General features: G+C 47.0%; 1 protein-coding gene across 7 annotated transcripts in view; it reads right to left on the bottom strand.

The window, feature by feature from the left end:
• Window positions 1-2,182: 2,182 nt before the first annotated feature.
• Window positions 2,183-20,975, bottom strand: part of LOC311099705 (pleckstrin homology-like domain family B member 2) — a 32,234-nt gene continuing 13,441 nt past the window's right edge. For 2 of the 7 annotated variants that reach the window (XM_084140439.1, XM_084140443.1), the window contains exons 5-19: window positions 19,949-20,068; window positions 17,987-19,032; window positions 16,618-16,941; window positions 14,659-14,799; window positions 14,066-14,203; window positions 12,792-13,058; window positions 12,620-12,709; window positions 10,515-10,655; window positions 8,932-9,031; window positions 5,585-5,783; window positions 3,631-3,721; window positions 3,386-3,526; window positions 2,969-3,188; window positions 2,610-2,695; window positions 2,183-2,472 (exon numbers count right to left, since the gene is read on the bottom strand). In XM_084140439.1, the coding sequence (XP_083996565.1) occupies window positions 2,332-2,472; window positions 2,610-2,695; window positions 2,969-3,188; window positions 3,386-3,526; window positions 3,631-3,721; window positions 5,585-5,783; window positions 8,932-9,031; window positions 10,515-10,655; window positions 12,620-12,709; window positions 12,792-13,058; window positions 14,066-14,203; window positions 14,659-14,799; window positions 16,618-16,941; window positions 17,987-19,032; window positions 19,949-20,068 (3,245 nt within the window). In that variant the 3' untranslated portion in view covers window positions 2,183-2,331. Of the gene's footprint in view, window positions 2,473-2,609; window positions 2,696-2,968; window positions 3,189-3,385; window positions 3,527-3,630; window positions 3,722-5,584; window positions 5,784-8,931; window positions 9,032-10,514; window positions 10,656-12,619; window positions 12,710-12,791; window positions 13,059-14,065; window positions 14,204-14,658; window positions 14,800-16,617; window positions 16,942-17,986; window positions 19,033-19,787; window positions 19,858-19,948; window positions 20,069-20,975 lie in introns of those variants that run through there. The other 5 variants (XM_084140442.1, XM_084140441.1, XM_084140440.1 and 2 more) reach the window with 5 other exon arrangements.

Genomic DNA, 20,975 nt, shown 5'->3' with positions numbered 1-20,975 from the left:
GAGGGAAAAAAGAGGGAGCGCTTTGGTTGACCAATCAAGAGCCAGCTCATCTTGGATGATTTAAAGGATGGGACAGCTTGTGTTCCTTTAATCAATCTGGGCCCGGTTTCCCAAAAGTTCATCGTTAGAACCAGATGCTTTTGGGAAACCAGGCCCAGGTCCTCTTCTCAACCCAGAGAAGTAGAGGCGATAGTACCACAATCATATGGTGGTCCTTTATAGCTCAGTTGGTAGTGCATGGTGCTTGTAACGCCAGGGTTGTGGGTTAGATTCCCGGGACCACCCATATGTAAAATGTATGCACTCATGACTGTAAATTGCTTTGGTTAAAGCATCTGCTAAATGGCATTTATTATTATATTATATCCAACGGCAGTCTCAATCCTATGATTCTACTCATAAATAATATGAATAATATATTATACTTTTGAGGTTCGATTCGATGTGCAATCTCACTATGCCAAAATGGAAGAGAAGTGTCTTATCCTGAATGGGCAGTAATCTCTGGTACATCGTGAGCCTATCAGACTGCATAATACACCTCAGACAGAGACTCTGGATCCTTAACCGTGCTGAAATATCATGAGGGTAAACCATGTTAAAGTGCCACAAGGCTCCTCTCCACACGTAAAACCATAAGTATCAGAATCTTCTGAGTAAGTCCTTTCTGAATGAACAAGCGGCACTGGGCACCCAATCCTCCAGAGGAAGTCATTCCCTGCCAGACTACGAAGTATCAGATTACCATTACATCAGCTGAATCCCGGAGGAGGAGGAGAGAGCTGGGCTCACTGAAGTGAGAAGGAAATAAAAAAGTGGTTACAAAGCTAAAAACCAGGAGGGTATTGTGCTGAGGTCACAGAGGTTCTCAAACCTGACCAGTCAACTTGTTTTGTCTATTAGGCACCGATGGGACTGGAGGAGAGGAAATGTCCTGTTGGTTAGTCATCTGAGAGTCTGTGGTCAGGATGTGTGACCATGGGGGGTTGTTTAGACCAGTGGCGGCCCGCCCATTAGGGTGTTAGGGGCGGCGCCCCACTTGTGATTGGTCAACAAAAATATTTGTATAACAAAAAATATATATACAGTATATATTATATAATTCATGAATTATGTTTTAAATGCTCACAAAAGTGCAATAAATGTGTACATTTTCCTGTTTAAAAAATATATTGTTCAAAACTAGCTGTTCAGTTACTTAATACTCTGCCCCTCAGTGACTGCCAGCAGCAGCAGCAGCAGCTCCATTCCGTGGGCGCATAGGCCACATTGCTTATATTGTTTTGCCAGCTATTTGCTCCATGAAATCGCAGGATTTCATAGCATAAATTATAACAGCACAAAGTTAATGGACCATCCTGAGGCGCTCAAATGTGCGCTCAGTCATAACTTCTGGGTCTGTTCTAGTCTCCCTCCCAATGAGTCTCTCGCGCCAGACGTCTTACTTCCACACGTGAGACTAGATCTGCTCTATCAGGCACAGATGGCGCTAAAGCAACAATTGAATTGTAATTAACTTCTAAATAAATAACCATAACTGTCATGGGAGCCTGGGACCTGATAAACCGGACATCTACACCCAACAAGAGTCGTAGGACAGAGGGATACACTAGCTAGAACCTTCTCATCGAGGATCTGGTAGGACAAAAAAGGCATGACGGTGGCTGGCCAATTTGATTGTTTCCCCCCATGCTGTTCATTAGGTTCTACTGTAGGTGACAGAGCGACATGTTGTGTGGACTAAAACAGCATGATCAAATGAATTAGTCAGCTACAGTAATGTTTTGAAACATTGAGAAATAGTTTGGTAGATTTTTTTGTCAAATTAACCAGTTAGTACCTTTGATAAGCAGCTAGCTAGTTATAGCTATATGGTAGCTTGCTAGGTAGTTAGCTCCCATGTCAATTTCAAGTCTTTCTAAACTAATATCTAACTCGGAAATATGGAAAATATGTTAACTGGCTAGCGCATCATGCTTTGTGACAATATGTTAGCTAGCTATCCCCAGTTAGATCATCTGTTTTCACTTATTGCATCTGCATGCTTGTTACGTTCTCGTTTGTTCGTGACCTGGCTTCTCATTCTAAATAGTACAATCTAATCTGTTCAAAACAGTGGCATCATGTGTAGCAGTGGTCATTCGGTTTTTCACATGCAAAAATGAAATAGGTGTATTTATGCTGTTGTTCAAATGCACAGATCTCTTTATATATTTTCTCAAATAAACTATTGGTAGTTAGAAAACTTGGCATCATATATCATGCTGCTTTGTTGACAACTCCAACCACCTCGTGCCCCGACTATTCAGCCAATCATCAGCCACCACTGGTTTAGACCATGAATTGCATATATCCCTCTGCCCCGGTAACGATTACGTCCATCCAGATACGCATAGCTTCAGGGGAGGGAGACACCATGTAGTACACCCTGTCATGGGTCTTCACACTGAAAGTCAGAGATGGGTTGGGGCTCTGTGAGGGAGGGAGGGAGTTGCAAAAGAGGGAGTAAAAAGAAAAGCAATGTCACTATAGTTTAAGAATTTTTTTGTTTCTTACCATAAAATACGGATACTTCAATACTTTAAATGTGTATACCATTTGTCCCTTACCTTGTGTGCATTCTTTAAATGGTCATAGTAAACCTCTTCTATGGCTTGGAAGTATATGACCCCTTTCATCTTGACCTCATGTTTGTCTGTAAGAGAGCACAATACTGTAGCGCTAGGATGACCATGTTAATGTGTGGTGAAACAAAACCATCACTTCAATCAAAGCTCTTCCTAGATTTCCAGAGTAAAACAGCTTAGCTTGATTAAGATGTCATCGCTGCTTTTCTTGCAGCGCTCTGATTAATCTACCATTTACAACTGCAACAGACAGAGAGAGAAGAGAGAGAGAAAGAGAGAGAGAGATAATGTCAGTAGGAGAAAAAGGAGAGAGAAAGCGAGGGAAAGATAGTAGAAGGTACCTGCATAGTAGGCCAGGGTCCTGCGGTTCCGGTCGAAGACAAACCAGCGTTTCTTCCAGGTCTTGATCTTCCCACCCATCTTGACCAGGAACCCTCTGCAGGTTTTATCTGTGATGGCCAGGTGGTAGCAGTTGTCTGGGTTGTGTCCAGCTGCCTCGATGTGACCATGGAGGTCAAAGTCATCCTTCCTCTGAGGGAGGTAGCGTGTCAGCGGCCGGGCCTAGGGACAAGGGTCAGAGGTGTCTGGTCTGTGTTGAGCCCATGGCTTAAAGCTAAATTCAAGTTAAAGATCTGCTAGACATTTTTCTTAAAAATTTCATAGTTGCTTTAAAGCATTTTAAAGCTATTTCCTATTTAAATGACCATGCATCTGAAATGATTGGTATTATGAATCTTGGCCCTTTCTGGATCTCCCACCTGTGCCCTCTGTTTCTCACGTAGCTTCACCTCGATCATCTTCTGCCTCCTGCTGGTCTCCTCCTGCAGTCTCTTCTCCAGGTCCTCCCTCCTCCTCCGCTCCTCCTCCAGGGCCTGCCGGCGCACCTCCATCTCACGCTCCTACACAGAAAGTTACAGCATGGTCAACACACACACACACACACACACACACACACACACAAAGAGGGCGGTAGAGATGGTTTTACTTATGAAGGTTTCATTACCTTGTGCTCAAGGAGTCGATACTTGTCAGCCTGGGCCTCTCGTAACAAACGTTCCATCTCCTCAATCTTTGCTACATTGGATGTGCTGGCACTGTGGAAAAAAGGTTTCATAAACACAAAGCAAAGAGAGGACACATGCCCACCAGGAAAAGGACTGTCCATCCTGGAACCTATTACGTGTGAGTGAAATTCCAGACCAGGGCCCTTACTATAAAGTTAACATGAACACTGCACCTCTGCACCAGTCATACCATCACATTCTGTACAACGTATAGACACTACATTCGCTCAAATATTTTTTACATCCTGTATATACTGTATGGACTGACCAAGATCACTCTCACACACTTAACCAATTTTCACTTTCAGGGTGGTCCTATGTGTACGGAATCAGTAATGTAGAAAACACACCTTTTCTGTTTATAAAAACACCTCTCCTGCTTATAAAACTGGGTGTGAGACAGCTGGACAACATATAGCCAAGACACGTTGTTCAGCATCCTCACTAACAAAATAAAATGTTTGGGTCCCACTAGTAAATGTTCTGGTCCCCCTTGGTCAGTTCAGAGTATTGATCGGAGACCTCTTATGTTGATAAATGTGTCTGTTTTTCTTAATATATGTTTTGTAATTTTGTATATTGTATGTGTTTGATGTATTTATGCAAGGCTCATCTGTAAAAGAGACCCTAGTCTCAGTCTGACTTCCCTGTCAAAATAAAGGTTAAATAAATAAAAAGTACAGGACTAGCATGACACACCAAACAACATTATATTGACATTCTAGCAGACGCTCTTATCCAGATAAGCAATTAGGTTTAAGTGCCTTGCTCAAGGGCACAGACAGATTTTTCAGTTAGTCGGCTCGGGGATTTGAACCAGTGACCTTTCGGTTACCGGCCAAACGCTCTTAACCGCTAGGCTACCTGCCAATACTCTGCAGACATATAGAAATAAACATTGTTTTCCCATTGTATCAGGATATCATGAAGATTTAGAATGAATCTAATAGTTTCACTTGGAAGAGCATGAGATCTAATGGAAAAGAGTCTACAGAACCATGTGCAACGAGCAGAATCAACTTTTGTCTGAGAGTTCAACTGATTTAATGTAACTGATTATTTCTGACAAGAACATGGTTGACAAAGTACTAGTACTTGATTAAAAACAATAACACAAGTTGTAACAACAAAGGATGCAAAAATGATGCTTTTGGTTTAAACAAACACAGCACAGCCTCTTCTCTTCAACAGACAACTAAGCACCAGTACCAACACACAAGCACACAAACAAGCTCTTTACTCACATCAGATTCAGCATCCTGACACTATCCCAGCAACACACTAACAGTACTGACGGGCTGGATCTCCACGAGGCTCTGAGAGGTAGCTGGGCCCCTTTACTGAGAGCACAGCTGTGTGTGTGACCCTTCTGCACCAGCCTCAGCCTCCCCCCTCCCTGCTGGTCAGCCCTCCATCTGGGGCTCTCACCCTGCCTCACTCCTGCGTGCTTCGCACAACTTCACTCAGCTTCACTCCTGCTCGCTTCACGCCTGAACGCTTCACTCAGCCTCATTCCTGCTCGCTTCACTCCTGCACGCTTCACTTAGCTTCACGCCTGAACGCTTCACTCAGCCTCATTCCTGCTCGCTTCACTCCTGCACGCTTCACTCAGCTTCACTCCTGCACGCTTCACTCAGCTTCACCCCTGCACGCTTCACTCAGCTTCACTCCTGTACGCTTCGCTTAATCACAGAAATGAATATGGAGTGATGCTGAGTCACATCTCTCTAATTCATAACATGTCTCTGACAGGCCATGTCCCCAGTTCTCCTCTGAACAAAAATGCTCTTTTCAACTAATGTTACATTGAGCTAACAATGATCCTACTTTAACAGTGGTCCTACTTGAAGAAGTGCCCTACTTGAACAATGGTCCTACAGTTCTCTCTCTCACCTGGAGATGTTGTCTGGGGAGCAGGCAGAGATGCTGGTCTCCATGCTGTCAGAGCTGTCCGCGCTGAGCGTGTCGAAGCCATGGCCGTTGTCTGCGTAGTGGAAGGGGTCCAGGAAGACATTGGACTCAGACACGGCCCTGCTACACAGGTCAACCAGTCTCTGTCTGTCCTCATTCATGTACAGGTGGCTGTGGCCTGCTGAGAGACAGATGGACACACAGACAGACATACTTTATAAAGCCTTTTATCAGATTAGATTAAACATTTAAAATGTTTGTTGCTGGTTAACTGTCACAACTTAATTGCAGTTGGTCAGAGGGTATTGCTGATACACAAATAGTATATTCCCCTCCAACACTGAAATGGGCATGGTCATTCAACCCCCTCAGACCTGTTTCCAAAGGCTCTTGTTCCTTCCGCTTGATATACTATAAGAGTAGAGTTGAACATGTCATTACTGCTCAGACCGATGCTAATGGACACTGGAGGAAAGACGCCCTGTGGCCGTCCATGTTAACTAACATGCAATGTAGTATGAAAAATGTATGCACTCACTAACTGTAAGTTGCTCTGGATAAGAGCGTCTGCTAAATGACAAAAAAAAAGGATACAAAATTTAGAAGAAACATTTATTTAAAAAATAAATAAATGTAGACCAGGTCACACAGGAGAGGAAAAGCTATGAATGTCTATCTCTGCAGCATGTAGCTAGCATGCCGTGAGAAACAGGAAGTAGGTAGGGAGAGAGGCAGGGAATCCAGGGACAATTAGAGAAAAGCCAGAGAGAGACAGAGAGATAATGAGATGGTGTTACAACACTGAACAAAAATATAAACGCAACCTGTAAAGTGTTGGTCCCATGTTTTAAAAGATACCAGAAATGTTCCATACGCACAAAAAGCGTATTTCTCTCAAATTTTGTGCACAAATTTGTTTACATCCCTGTTAGTGAGCATTTCTCTGTTGCCAAGATAATCCCTCCACCTGACAGGAGTGGCATATCATGAAATCTGATTAAACAGCATGATCATTACACAGGTGCACCTTGTGCTGGGGACAATAAAAGGCCACTCTAAAATGTGCAGTTTTGTCACACAACCCAATGTCACATATGTCTCCAGTTTTGAGGGAGAGTGAAATTGGCATGCTGACTGCAGGAATGTCCACCAGAGCTGTTGCCAGAGAATTGAATGTTTATGTCTCTACCATAAGCCGCCTCCAATGTCGTTTTAGAGAATTTGGCAGTACTTCCAACCGGCCTCATAACCGCAGACCATGTGTAACCATGCCAGCTCAGGACCTCCACATCCGGTTTCTTCACCTGCGGGATCGTTTGGGACCAGCCACCCGGACAGCTGATGAAACTGTAGGTTTGCACAACCAAAGAATATCTGCGTGCTCGTTGTCCTCACCAGGGTTTTGACCTGACTGCAGTTCGGCGTCGTAACCGACTTGTGGGAAAATGCTCACCTTCGATGGCCACCTTCGGTTTCAACTGTACCGGGCAGATGGCAGAGAGCATGTATGGTGTTGTGTGGGTGAGTGGTTTGCTGATGTCAACTTTGTGAACAGAGTGCCCCATGGTGGTGATGGGGTTATGGTATGGGCAGGCATGAGCAACGGACAATGAACACAATTGCATTTTATTGATGGCAATTTGAATTCACAGAGATACTGTAATGAGATCCTGAGGCCCATTGTCGTACCATTAATCCGCTGCCATCACCTCATGTTTCAGCATGATAATGCACGGCCCCATGTCGCAAGGATCTGTACACAATTCCAGGAAGCTTAAAATGTCAGAGTTCTTCCATGGCCTGCATACACACCAGACATGTCACCCATTGAGCATGTTTGGGATGCTCTGGATCGACGTGTACGACAGCATGTTCCAGTTCCCACCAATATCCAGCAACTTTGCACAGCCACTGAAGAGGAGTGGGACAACATTCCACAGGCCACAATCAACAGCCTGATCAGCTCTATGTGAAGGAGATGTGTCGCGCTGCATGAGGCAAATTATGGTCATACCAGATCACTGACTGGTTTTCTGATCCATGCTCCTACCTTAAGGTACACTACATGACCAGGCCAGTTCGATGGGGTTGAGGTCAGGGCTCTATGCAGGCCAGTCAAGTTCTTCCACACCGATTTCGTCAAACCATTTCTGTATGGACCTCGCTTTGTGCACGAAGGCGTTGTTTTGCTGAAACAGGAAAGGGCCTTCCCCAAACTGTTGCCACAAAGTTGGAAGCTCAGAATTGTCTAGAATGTCAATGTATGCTCTAGCGTTAAGATTTCCCTTCACTGGAACTAAGGGGCCTAGCCCGAACCATGAAAAACAGCCCCAGACCATTATTCCTCCTCCACCAAACTTTACAGTTGGCACTATGCATTTGGGCAGGTAGCGTTCTCCTGGCATCCATCAAACCCAGATTTGTCCGTCGGACTGCCAGATGGTGAAACGTGATTCATCACTCCAGAGAACGCGTTTCCACTGCTCCAGAGTCCAATGGCGGCGAGCTTTACACCAGCGGACGCTTGGCATTGTGCATGGTGATCTTAGGCTTGTGTGCAGCTGCTCGGCCATGGAAACCCATTTCATGAAGATCCCGACGAACAGTTCTTGTGCTGACGTTGCTTCCAGAGGCAGTTTGGAACTCGGTAGTAAGTGTAGTAACCGACGACAGACGATTTTTACGAGCTACGTGCTTCAGCACTCGGCGGTCCCGTTCTGTGAGCTTGTGTAGCCTACCACTTCGCGGCTGAGACGTTGTTGCTCTTAGACGTTTCCACTTCACAATAACAGCACTTACAGTTGACCGGGGCAGCTCTAGCAGGGCAGAAATTTGACGAACTGACTTGTTGGAAAGGTGGCATCCTATGAGTTTTTCAGTAAGGCCATTCTACTGCCAATGTTTGTCTATGGAGAGGGCCTGGCTGTGTGCTCAATTTTATACTCCTGTCAGTGGCTGAAATAGCCAAATCCACTAATTTTAAGAGATGTCCACATACTTTTGTATATATAGTGTATCTGTGACCAACAGATGCATATCTGTATTTCCAGTCATGTGAAATCCATAGATTAGGGTCTAATTTATTTATTTCAATTGACTGATTTCCTTATATGAACTGTAACTAAGTAAAATCTTAGAAATTGTTGCATGTTGCATTCATATTTTTGTTCAGTGTAGATACAAATAAACAAAGTTCAGAATAATACTTTAAAGAGAATGCTTCCTCTCCTCCAACTAATATTGAAATTCTAGACAATAAGTCATTAGAGGCATCATAAAAATAAAATACAAATTGAAGTATGCACAGACAGAACTGTGTTTTGGCTCACCCTTGAGCAGGCGTCGAGTTTCCAGAACTCTGGGAGAGACAGAGAGGCCCCGGGGGATTATACTACCACAGCTGGAGCTCTGGGACAGGGGCAGGTGAGACTGCAGAGTAGACAGACGGACACAACAGACAGAGAGTGAGATGACCTGGTAAGTGTCTCTCTAACCCAAAGCTCCAGTAATCAGATGCTGGGACTCTGGCATTATCAATTAATTATTAAATTAAGAGAAATTAAGGCCCTGAGGGAGTTGTGCACTGCTGATCTAACCCCTGTGGTTGTCCTATGTCCAGCTGACCCCAGGGAGGAGAGGTTGGTCTGGTTCCCCAAATGCTCACCTTAGGGGACAGGCTGCAGCCCTGGGAGTGGAGGTTGGTCCCCCATGCTCACCTTAGGGGACAGGCTACGGCCCAGGGATGGGAGGTTGGTCCCCCATGCTCACCTTAGGGGACAGGCTACGGCCCAGGGATGGGAGGTTGGTCCCCCATGCTCACCTTAGGGGACAGGCTACGGTCCAGGGATGGGAGGTTGGTCCCCCATGCTCACCTTAGGGGACAGGCTACGGCCCAGGGATGGGAGGTTGGTCCCCCATGCTCACCTTAGGGGACAGGCTACGGCCCAGGGATGGGAGGTTGGTCCCCCATGCTCACCTTAGGGGACAGGCTACGGCCCAGGGATGGGAGGTTGGTCCCCCATGCTCACCTTAGGGGACAGGCTACGGCCCAGGGATGGGAGGTTGGTCCCCCATGCTCACCTTAGGGGACAGGCTACGGCCCAGGGATGGGAGGTTGGTCCCCCATGCTCACCTTAGGGGACAGGCTACGGCCCAGGGATGGGAGGTTGGTCCCCCATGCTCACCTTAGGGGACAGGCTACGGCCCAGGGATGGGAGGTTGGTCCCCCATGCTCACCTTAGGGGACAGGCTACGGCCCAGGGATGGAAGGTTGGTCCCCCATGCTCACCTTAGGGGACAGGCTACGGCCCAGGGATGGGAGGTTGGTCCCCCATGCTCACCTTAGGGGACAGGCTACGGCCCAAGGATGGGAGGTTGGTCCCCCATGCTCACCTTAGGGGACAGGCTACGGCCCAGGGATGGGAGGTTGTTCCCCCATGCTCACCTTAGGGGACAGGCTACGGCCCAGGGATGGGAGGTTGGTCCCCCATGCTCACCTTAGGGGACAGGCTACGGCCCAGGGATGGGAGGTTGGTCCCCCATGCTCACCTTAGGGGACAGGCTACGGCCCAGGGATGGGAGGTTGGTCCCCCATGCTCACCTTAGGGGACAGGCTACGGCCCAGGGATGGGAGGTTGGTCCCCCATGCTCACCTTAGGGGACAGGCTACGGCCCAGGGATGGGAGGTTGGTCCCCCATGCTCACCTTAGGGGACAGGCTACGGCCCAGGGATGGGAGGTTGGTCCCCCATGCTCACCTTAGGGGACAGGCTACGGCCCAGGGATGGGAGGTTGGTCCCCCATGCTCACCTTAGGGGACAGGCTACGGCCCAGGGATGGGAGGTTGGTCCCCCATGCTCACCTTAGGGGACAGGCTACGGCCCAGGGATGGGAGGTTGGTCCCCCATGCTCACCTTAGGGGACAGGCTACGGCCCAGGGTAGAGCTGCTGTAGTGACTGAGGGGCTGCTGGCTCCTCTTACGGGGCAGAGTGTCACTGAGGTGGGAGGAGTTCTCCTTACTGCCCCGCCTCCTCTCCTCCAGAAAGCGGAAGTGCTGCACAGACCAGAACAGAAACATCAACATGTTAAAGGAATAAAGGTTAAAATATAATTGTACGCTGACGATGTTGTAGTAAAGGTCTGCTACGTCTGACCCTGTGAACTCTGTCTCAAAGCTAATAGAACGTCTTAAATAATTTGGCAGTTCCTCCAGGTACAAGATGAATGTTAATAAAACGGAAGCACTGGCCTTAAATACACATATCACCCCCTATATAAAAACATTGTTCTCTTTTAAGTAGCCGAATGAAGCTATCACATATCTAGGAAATACTATACCTGCTGATCTGGATAACTTATACAAAGCCAACTACACCAAGCTGATAGATAGAATCAAAGGAGATCTGGACCGCTGGTCTGTGCTGCCCCTCACCCTATCGGGAAAGGTACAATCAATAAGAATGAACGTATTACCTAGATTACTGTTCCCCTTTCAAACACTTCCAATCTCACCACCCAAATCTGTTTGTGCTATTAGACAAACTCATCTCCAGATTGATCTGGCAGGGACGACATCCCAGGGTCAGATATAAAGTCAAAATAAACATAAAAACAGGGAGGATGTGCAGTATCTTAAACATTACTGGCTTGCAACCCAATTTAGGGCCATTACAGTATGTCTGAAGCTGCAGGTACAAGATGGCTGGAAATAGAAAAGTCTGACTTGACTTTGGTCCCTCTATCTGTACTCCCATTCACTGAGGAAACTATATAGAGTGAGTCATGGAAAATGGGCAGGAACCACATATAAAGAATGGAAAGCGACGCAGCGAGTTTTCAACCTTCCTACAGGAATCTCAGTGTTATCATCCATTGTCGCTACGTTTAGACACAGGTTTTAGAAACTGGGCACATTTGAAACTCCAATATGTTCATCAATTATTTGAAAAGGGTACTCTAAAATCATTTGAAAGACTGAGCTCTGAGTTTAAAATACGAAGGTCAGACTTTTTCAGGTATCTACAAGTAAGAAGATTTCTATTCAAACACCAAAACTGGTTAAGGTTACAAGGCACCCCCTTGGCCATAGAACAATACTTAGCCAGAGTCCAGGAGAATCAATACACTGAGAAACCAACAACTAACTTATACAGGGCTTTATCAGCCATGAAACAAGATAACACATTGATCAAGATAGCATATTGATTCTTAGACAAAGGTGGTAAGGTGAACTTCATCAAGATAAGTGAAGAGACATGGTTAGATATATTCTCTGAAGCTCATAAAGTTACCAATGCAAATTCATGGAGGGGAATTTCAGTGGAAAAGAGTCAGTCGTTTTTTCAGAACCCACAGATCCCATGTTAGCCATTCTTGGATCCAAATCGGACATGGTGTTAGAAAGGAAGAAATTATATTTGTTACAAATACTTTTCATTGCAGCTAAAAAAGCTCTGCATTAAGATGGCCCCAGAAAGAACCTCCAACAGATGAGGAGTGTCAATTATAAGAACAATATACATCATTTGAAAAATGACATTTAGATTAAGATTTAAGCATGATCAATTTGTGGACAGATGGTCATTACTAACTGTGAACATGGAGATTCAGTGGGACTAGGGATTGTGTCTGATCAATGATCCCTTCCTCTTTATGGACTGTACATGTATATATTAACTGATTCCTTCAAAGTATGTATACAACCTAATCCACTCGGTGTGTGTTGTGTCTTGCTAGTGCCATTTTTTTTTATGTTAAGGTTTATTCATTATTATTATTTTTTTTTTTTCTGTTTTGTATTTGTTGCTTTTGTTTACGTGTCTTATCTTTCAACAACAATCAGCGCAGTACCTGTATGTTGGAATAAAACATATGGAAACGGTTTACATTAAGAAATGGGAGGTTTTTAGAAAGGAACCTCTGTTAGGCATTTCAGTCAGGCACTGAGTCTCTTAGTACAGACAGCTGCCCTCTGCTGGCCAGACATATGCACTGTGAGTAGTGTATTGTACATCATACCTCCTTCATGGCAACAGGGTTGTTAGGGAAGGCCTGCCCTCCAGTCAGTTCAGCATACTTCCTCTCCAGAGAGGCCAGGTTCTCCCTCTCCTAGAAACACACAGACTGTCAGTCAAACAAAGGTAAAGGTATACAGACACAAAACAGAACCAGTAATCAAAAACCTTCTTACCCTCTGAAGCATGAGGAGCAGGTTGTTCTTCTCTTTCAGGAAGCTGTCCTTCTCCCGCTGAGACTGCTGGGTAATCTGTGTAGACTGCTTCTTCAGGGTCAGGAGTCTCTCCTTGCGTGTGACAGTACTACGCTGGTAATCTGCTATCTCTCGGAGTAGATGCTGGGTCTGATCCTCCTTCTCCTCTTCCTGACGACTCTCTCTCTCCAGCTGCTGGAACTCCAGGTCATCAAAACGCTTCCTCTCCGCCTCCAGCACCTCAACATCCTGACGGACAACACACAGACACACATACACACGCACATCATTTAAGGTTGAGAATGCACTGGCTTTGAGTTGGTCCGTGTATGGAGGATTCAAACTCACAGACAGACAAATACATTGACATTTTACAGACAAATAGACCACGATAATGAGCTCCCATTATCCTGTAATGCCAATAAAATGCATTAGCTAGATAACAGCAACCTACATTCTACTCTCTTAGCACATACTTCATGTCACTGCACTTTCCATACTTGGCCATCTCTGTCTGAACCATAACAGAGAGACCATCAAGTGAAACCAGGGACAAGAAGGGAGCTGTCTGAGTGAGACAGGGGGGATATGAGGACATCTATAAAAGGGAGGGAAGGGTCAAAGTGGAGGATTCTATGTGCGCCACAGAAACAGAACAGAAAGGAAAACCCACGGTGACTACAAGGGAAGGGGAGGAGTCAGTTAGGAGGAGGAGGGGCAGCCAGAGAGGGAAGCAGAAGCATCCATATGAACTGAGGAGCATGAGGGACCAGTTAGGAGTTAGCTGCTGTGTCTTACTGACCCTGGAGCGCCTCGGGACAGGTGTCCAGCTGGGCCCTCTAGTCAGACATAAGCTCCTCCAGCCTCTCTACCTTTACCCTCTCAGCATCGAGCAGGGCTTTGCCCTGCACAGCAGTGGACACACACATACACGCACGTATACAAGAGCACACACATGCGTGCGAGTAAGAACACAACAACACCCACAACACAGCAAAGAGTGAGAGAGAGGAAAGAGAGTGTTAGTGAAGGTAAAGGAGGAACAAAGGAGGCAGCCGAAAAGTGAAGAAGGCCAGCCTACTGTATTTAGATCTGTGGGCTGGACTGTAGATTCCTCCAACTCAGATTCTCACCACTGACATCCCAACTCCCACACGTACCCTGACCGTCTGTCTCTCCCTCCACCTTACATTCTCTGTGTCTGAAAGCAATGGCATCCAACTCACAGAGATGGACAACATGTCTGCTGCAGTTACCTGGGACTTGTCTGTGAGGACTGTCTTGTCAATGCTGCCAATCTTGTCATTGAGTTGGTCCAGTACCTCCTTCTCCCTCTGTAGCAGGGCCATCTCAGAGACCTGCTCCCCCTCCAGCAGAGCCCGCTCCACCTCCATCTGCACCATACATACACACAAACAAATGCAGCTTTAAATCAGTATTCTTAGCTCCTCAAAGCCAGACACAGACAGACCAAAACGACCCCCCCCCCACTAGTGTCATTACCCAGCCACTGTAAACACTCATTTCCTAACTCCAAAGTATCCCAACTCATAAACACACATGTCCACACCCACTGACACACACACAAAGCACACAGCATGGGTGAAGCCCCCTCCATTCACTCTCCCATGCTGTGCTCTGTTCTGCTGTGTCCTGCTGTGTTGTGTGGTGTGGTGTGGTGTGGTGCTGTGTGGTGTGGTGTGGTGTGGTGTGGTGCTGTGTGGTGTGGTGTGGTGTGGTGTGGTGTGGTGTGGTGTGGTGTTGTGTGGTGCTGTGTGGTGTGGTGCTTTGTGGTGTGGTGTTGTGCTGTGTGGTGTGGTGTTGTGTTGTGTTGTGTTGTGCTGCATACCTCTCTGATGGATTCATCCATCTGGTTGTCCAGGTCTTTGATCTTCTGCTCCAACTCCTCTATGTTGTTCAGCACCTGGATCCTCTCTTCCTCGATACGGGTCACTTCCTGTTTCAGATGCACATCCTCCGTAGCCTGCTGCTGGTGATATTACAGAGCCATCATCAGTCCATGGGACTACAAACTATCAATCAACCAATCAAAACTATCAACCAATCAATCAATCAATCAAATGTATTCTATAAAGCCCTTTTTACATCAGCAGTTGTCACAGAGTGCTTTACAGATACCCAGCCTAAAATCCCACTATCTACTCACAATGTGTGTTACTGTCCACACTGTGATGATGTCATGTCTAAAACATTATATGGCCCACTGCAGGATCATGCCTAATTTAAAGCTATGGTACACAGAGGAATGGGAAATATTTGTTTTTATGTTTTCTTAACAACCTGTAAGTCCTTCTGATTGGTAGCTACAGTATGTTGGTTAGATGGAGCTGCCTCCGATTGCTGTGAGAGATAGTGAGGTGGAGTAATGCTGCTGCCATGTGTCTGTAACGCAGCGGAGACTCAGGTCCCTCAGGAGAACAGGGACTGGATTAATACTCTACTGTCTCAGAAGGACTCTACTGTGCAAGCCTCATGTATCTCCTATCAGTCAGAGAGCCCTGCTGCCACCAGAGAGTCAACACCCGCTCCTCTCATTAGCCCCTGATCTAATCCACACACATCCGCGCACATTCTGTATCTGACACATCACAACCTCTATCATATCTGCTGCCTGCTCCACCTCCAGATAGCAGCCTTCAGGAGTCCTGCTGAACAGCAGTCGGAGCCTCATATGGCAGGCAGGCAGCAGTCCTGGAATTTATGGGCTGTTTCAGAGAAGGTATGTGACTGGCTGCTCCACTGTTCCACTACCAGGACTTAGGAATATGAGAAGGAAGAAGAGAGTGGATTGGAAGGTTCAATAACTAGTGTCTTTAATGGGACTCTGCCTCAGCCGTAACAAATGATAGCGGAAATGTATTCTCTACATGGAATGAAATATCATACTAATCTGGTAGTTGGTACCATTAAAGTAGTAGAGTAGATTTTATTTTCCAAATACACAAAGCTTGTATGATTATCTATTGTAATGGTATAAATATTAATATCAGCTACAAAGTAGTTACCGGGTACTATAAGTACTTTAACATTAACAAAACATCTGGAGAAATACACATTTCTCTTACACACTCTTATACACTACACACGCGTGTGCACGGTTATTCTACTGGGGATAAAGTCATTTCCTGTTCCCCCTCCTTTCAGAGAGTTTGAGTGGCAGAGTGCTGTAACTGTATTCCCCAGAGAACTCCTCCATTAAAACCAAACGCACCATTAAGTCATTACTGCTCTAGACTGGAAAAATGCCACAGTTTTACAGCACCACTATAACTGTAATAGTGGCTCTTAGACTGAGACTGGGGTTAGGTGCAGAGAGACTGAGCTCCTCATGACATACTGGGGCACCAATGGAGGTGTACTCTGTGTTTGAATACACTTCCACTGTGAACATATGGGATATATAAGGAGAACTCCTTATATCTTTAACAACAATGATACCTCAACCCCCACAGGGCTGCATAGTTTCCTCTACTGGCTAATGCATGTATCTATATTCACACCATCTCTTTCATTAGTGAACACACACAGCTATGGCGGAATGAGTTACTGTGTCATGCAGATGCTTTGATAAATCCCTCCCTAACCCAGTAATGATCAACAACAAGCCCCTAGGCAAGGGGGAATTCCTTCTTTCTTTTCATACTTTTCCCACTCCTTTTCTACTGTGTGTGTGTGCGCACCCACATGTTTGGCTGTCTAAGATCATGTGCTTATTTGAGTGTTGAAAGGTTTAGATATGAAAGACCTCGGGTCTCAAGACAATGTTAAACATGTCACCAGGACTTACCCTGGCTCTGTGGTGAGGGGAGGGTGAGGGGACACTGCTGCGCAGGCTGACAGCAGGTGACTGGGCCCTGGCATCCCTGGCCTCTCTGTGCCCGCTGTGGCGGCGCTGGTGGACCTGCCGCTCCTCAGGGGCCTTGGTGCCATAGCCGTTCTCCGGGGCGGTGCCGGGGGAGTCGGAGAACACTGACTCATCATCAGACACCTGCAGCTTCTCCAGCTCCTTGTTGATCTTCTGCAGGTCGGAGATGGCCGAGCCGCCCTGGTCCCGCTCCAAACGGCCCAGCTCAGTACACAGGCTCAGGATGGTCTCCAACCGCTGGCGCTCCTACACACATTACAGGGAGAGGACCAGTGGTTAACACAGTCACACATTACAGGGAGAGGACCAGTGGTTAACAGTCACACATTACAGGGAGAGGACCAGTGGTTAACAGTCACACATTACAGGGAGAGGACCAGTGGTTAACACAGTCACACATTACAGGGAGAGGACCAGTGGTTAACAGTCACACATTACAGGGAGAGGACCAATGGTTAACACAGTCACACATTACAGGGAGAGGACCAGTGGTTAACACAGTCACACATTACAGGGAGAGGACCAGTGGTTAACACAGTCACACATTACAGGGAGAGGACCAGTGGTTAACAGTCACACATTATAGCCAATATACTACTCATTAGACTCAGACTGTGCTATTGGGATCCAATTATTTCATTGATGGGTATTTTGATCTATTTACAGTCTTTTGTCAACACAATGGGATCATGTGATCACCCAAAAGCATGATCAAACAACCTATAAACTACCCATAAAACACAATAAAACCAGAGAAACCACATTTCAAATGTAATCAAGTGATTTTCTGAGGAACACAAAGTTCAAAGGAGTCTTAACCAGTCTGACCAACAGTCTGACCAACTGGTTCATGGCGCACCGCTCCGTGTGTGTTCCATCTCTCTACAGCAGGAGTGTGAGAGCGTGTTCAGTCAATTAAACAGGGAGCTTGTGAAACATGATGACAACTAGTCAGAACATCCAATTAGCCTTCTCAAGTAACAAAAGCTGAAATCAAAGCCCTATAAGCACTTTCATGTTTTCATAACAGTCCCTAGTAAAGAGACGGGACCAGACGAACTAGCAGAATGAAACCAGGCGTCCAAGTCACACAATCAGAGCCTTCTAGAATAGCAGACTCTAGACTGACGAATAAAGACAGGATCATCATGATGATGATAATAATAACAATAATAATAATAATAATAATAATAATAAAAATAATAATAATAATAATAATGGTATAATAATAATGAATAGAGTGCATTAGACAAGAAGTAAAATGATTGATCTAAGGCTGTGTTTGTCTCACCAGTCTCTGCACCTCCTGTTCTCTGAGCCTCTCGTCTCTCTGGTGCTTGTGGTAGTCTGTAAGCTCCTCCTTCCCATTCAGAGAGCTGATGCTGCCTCTTCTTGATCTCGGCCCCAGCCCACCCTTCCCAAAGGACAGCCTCCTCTCCCCCAGGCCCAGGTCCAGGCAGGGTGAGGATCCCCGCAGGCCCCCATGCTCCAGTTCACAGCCCAGAGAGGCCAGAGAGGCCAGGCTGGCCCTGCGGGGAGTACCCGGTACGCTGGCTGTGGCTGGCACTGTTACGTCTGGCGGCCGTTCCAGAGGAGACAGGCTGCGCCTCGTATTGGAGGACAGGGACACAGAACCCTTCTCCCCTCTGTGGGAGCCCATGGAGTGGCGTGGGGGCAGGGACAGGGCTGCAGAGTCTGCCGACCGGTGGAGGCGGGGTAGAGAGCGGCTGTGGGTAGAGCCCAGGCCGTTGAGTGACCCTGTAGAGTACTTCCTCTGACGGGGTGCAGGGTCCATACCATTGTCCCCGTTCCGGCCCTGGGCGTAGAGCCTGCGGCCTAGACGAGGGCTGGAGGGCATGCTGGCAGCCCCACTGTGGCCCCGAGGAGGACGGGGGGCAGGCTCCCCATAGGAACAGGAACCATTCCACATGGACAGCAGAGAACTGGCTACAGTTGGGCGACGCCCATCAGAGGAGCTAGAGAGGAGCAGGCTGTCCTGTGATTGGTGGCGTGAGCGGGTGTATGGCGGTTTGGGGCTGAGAGGTCGCTCGCCCTGGCGAGGGGAGGGGGGCATGCTGCTACTGGTCATGTAGGGGAGGCCTCTGGAGGAGGGGGGGCGCTCGGCACTCCTGGGGGCCGTGGGGGACAGGGGGCTGGGAGGGGGCAGGCTGAGGTAGGTACGGGTAGATTCTGCGCTGGCCCTCAGGCTAGCCTCTAGAGCACTCTTCCTGCGCTGCAGAGTCTCCATCAAGTCCTGCAGCTCCGCCTTTGATCGGGAGCCTCTCATCATGGTGCCACCCACTGAGCCGCCATTGCTGTGCTTAATCTTTACACAGTCTGTGGAAATATCAGATGCATAGAAATCAAACTCTCATTAATGTGGATATATGATCCTGTCTTGGAGCACCCTTATAAACAGTGGAGTAAAACACACCCTATACTCAAGCCTAACTCCTATAAGCTGAGAGAAACTGAGGCAATCAGGCTGAGTGGGATCTAGTAACCAAACAGTGATCAGCCCCTGTAGTATGCTGACTAAGGAGGGAGAAACCAGCGAAGAACGTCCTTCAGACGGTTCTGGGCCCAAAACAAACACAGTCTGTGGTTAAGGAAAGCTTCTTCTAAAAATGGAAGAATGCTGGCGGAGCGAGATGGGACGGAATGCCTTTGTACTTTCTGGCACTGAGGAAGCACCTCTGTAAGCACGCCCCTTCCTCCCACCGACCCGGCACCCGCGGCCCAGCATGCAGTGCGGGGTTTCTGCTCTGAGACCACCTGGGCTGGCTGACCTCAGGCTCTGTTTATCTGTGCTGACATGCTGTCATTTGTTCTCTCAGCAGTGGATAAACTCACACCGGACAGGGGAGGATGTGGTGGACTTCCATTTATTTATACCTTACATGGGCAGTTTGACCCAAGTACTTTGGCTGTGTACGTAATCGTTTAGCTGAAGAGTATAACCATCAGACTTAAGTAACGCAGAGTAGAGCCAAGCAGAGCCAGAGCATGACCCTTGCCCCCAGCAGACAAAGAGACAGATAGATAGAGCGAGAGAACAAATACATTCTGAACTCTGAGAACCACTTCCTTACCACACATCCATCACAGTGACACCTTGGCACTTCTGGAGGTTCCTCTTGCAAGGGGATAAGGGGGACAAACAGGGGAGAATAGCAGTAGGAATGGGGAATGTAGAGACATAGCTGTAAGAGTGTAGTCTTCAGGGTTGTGTGAGAGAGAGATTGGTACCTACCTGAGCCGTAGACCATTGTGGCGACAGGACTCTTCTGGGGCTGCATGCTCTTCATACGTCTGGCCTCCTCAGGGTGGTTAAAGCGGAAGAAGTAGGATTTACCCAGACAGAGTGTGTATCCTGGATAAACAACAGTCAGAACTGACTCTCTCACAAATACACACACATTCAACAGAGCGCTTTGTAGAGTCTATTGAACACAGCCATGCACACACACACACACACACACACGATTGACTCCATGGTTATGTAAAAATGGACTCCTACCAAGAGCCGCCCATAAAAATAATTCTGAAACTCAAATCAACTCCCCAACCCCCAAACACACACACACACACACACACAATGCACACAACATAACGTTTCTACCTTGGAGCAAAGGGCTTTACTTTAGTTTTCTCCAATTACATCAACGTCCAAATAAAACACATTGTTTAATGCAGAGGGCAGTAGTTTAAGACAGTCCCGTCCAGTCAGCATATAGAGCACACTATAAATACCCTCTGTTCTCTAAACCCTACTGTCTGGAGCTGAGGAGCTAAATGAGGAAACCTTACAGAGTAGGAAAACAGATCCCAGGGAAATAATTCAGCCTCCAGCATTAATGATATCTGAGATGGAAACAAAAAATGTCCTCACTTTTGTGGACAAAGAATTGATGACTGAGAAGGCTGCTCTGTGTCCCTGAATCAATATGCCATTTCTCCTTTATCTATGTCATTGAGCCGGGCTGTCTGCTACACTGAGACGTTGTGATGATTTCAGCAATATTTACTCTCTGAGACTGGGGCTATGACAGAGATATACAACTCCCCTCCCCCAAACACACACACAAGCACACACACACACACACTTCAGGGTCTGAGTCTTCTGGGTCTGATAATCCAAGGTTTCCTGCTCCGCCAGGCTGATGGTTCTTCAGGAAGTGGGGTATCCATTTACACAGTCAGCTACATGCAATCCATCAGCATGAGTTAGTTCACCCTGCTCTGGCCACCTGAAACAGCTTTCCCTCATATGAGGAGTT

The sequence above is a fragment of the Coregonus lavaretus genome (genome assembly GCF_964263955.1).
Source record: "Coregonus lavaretus genome assembly, chromosome: 24".
NCBI lineage: Eukaryota > Metazoa > Chordata > Actinopteri > Salmoniformes > Salmonidae > Coregonus > Coregonus lavaretus.
Note: the sequence above shows the minus strand (reverse complement) of the source record. Positions and strands in the feature narration are given on the sequence as shown.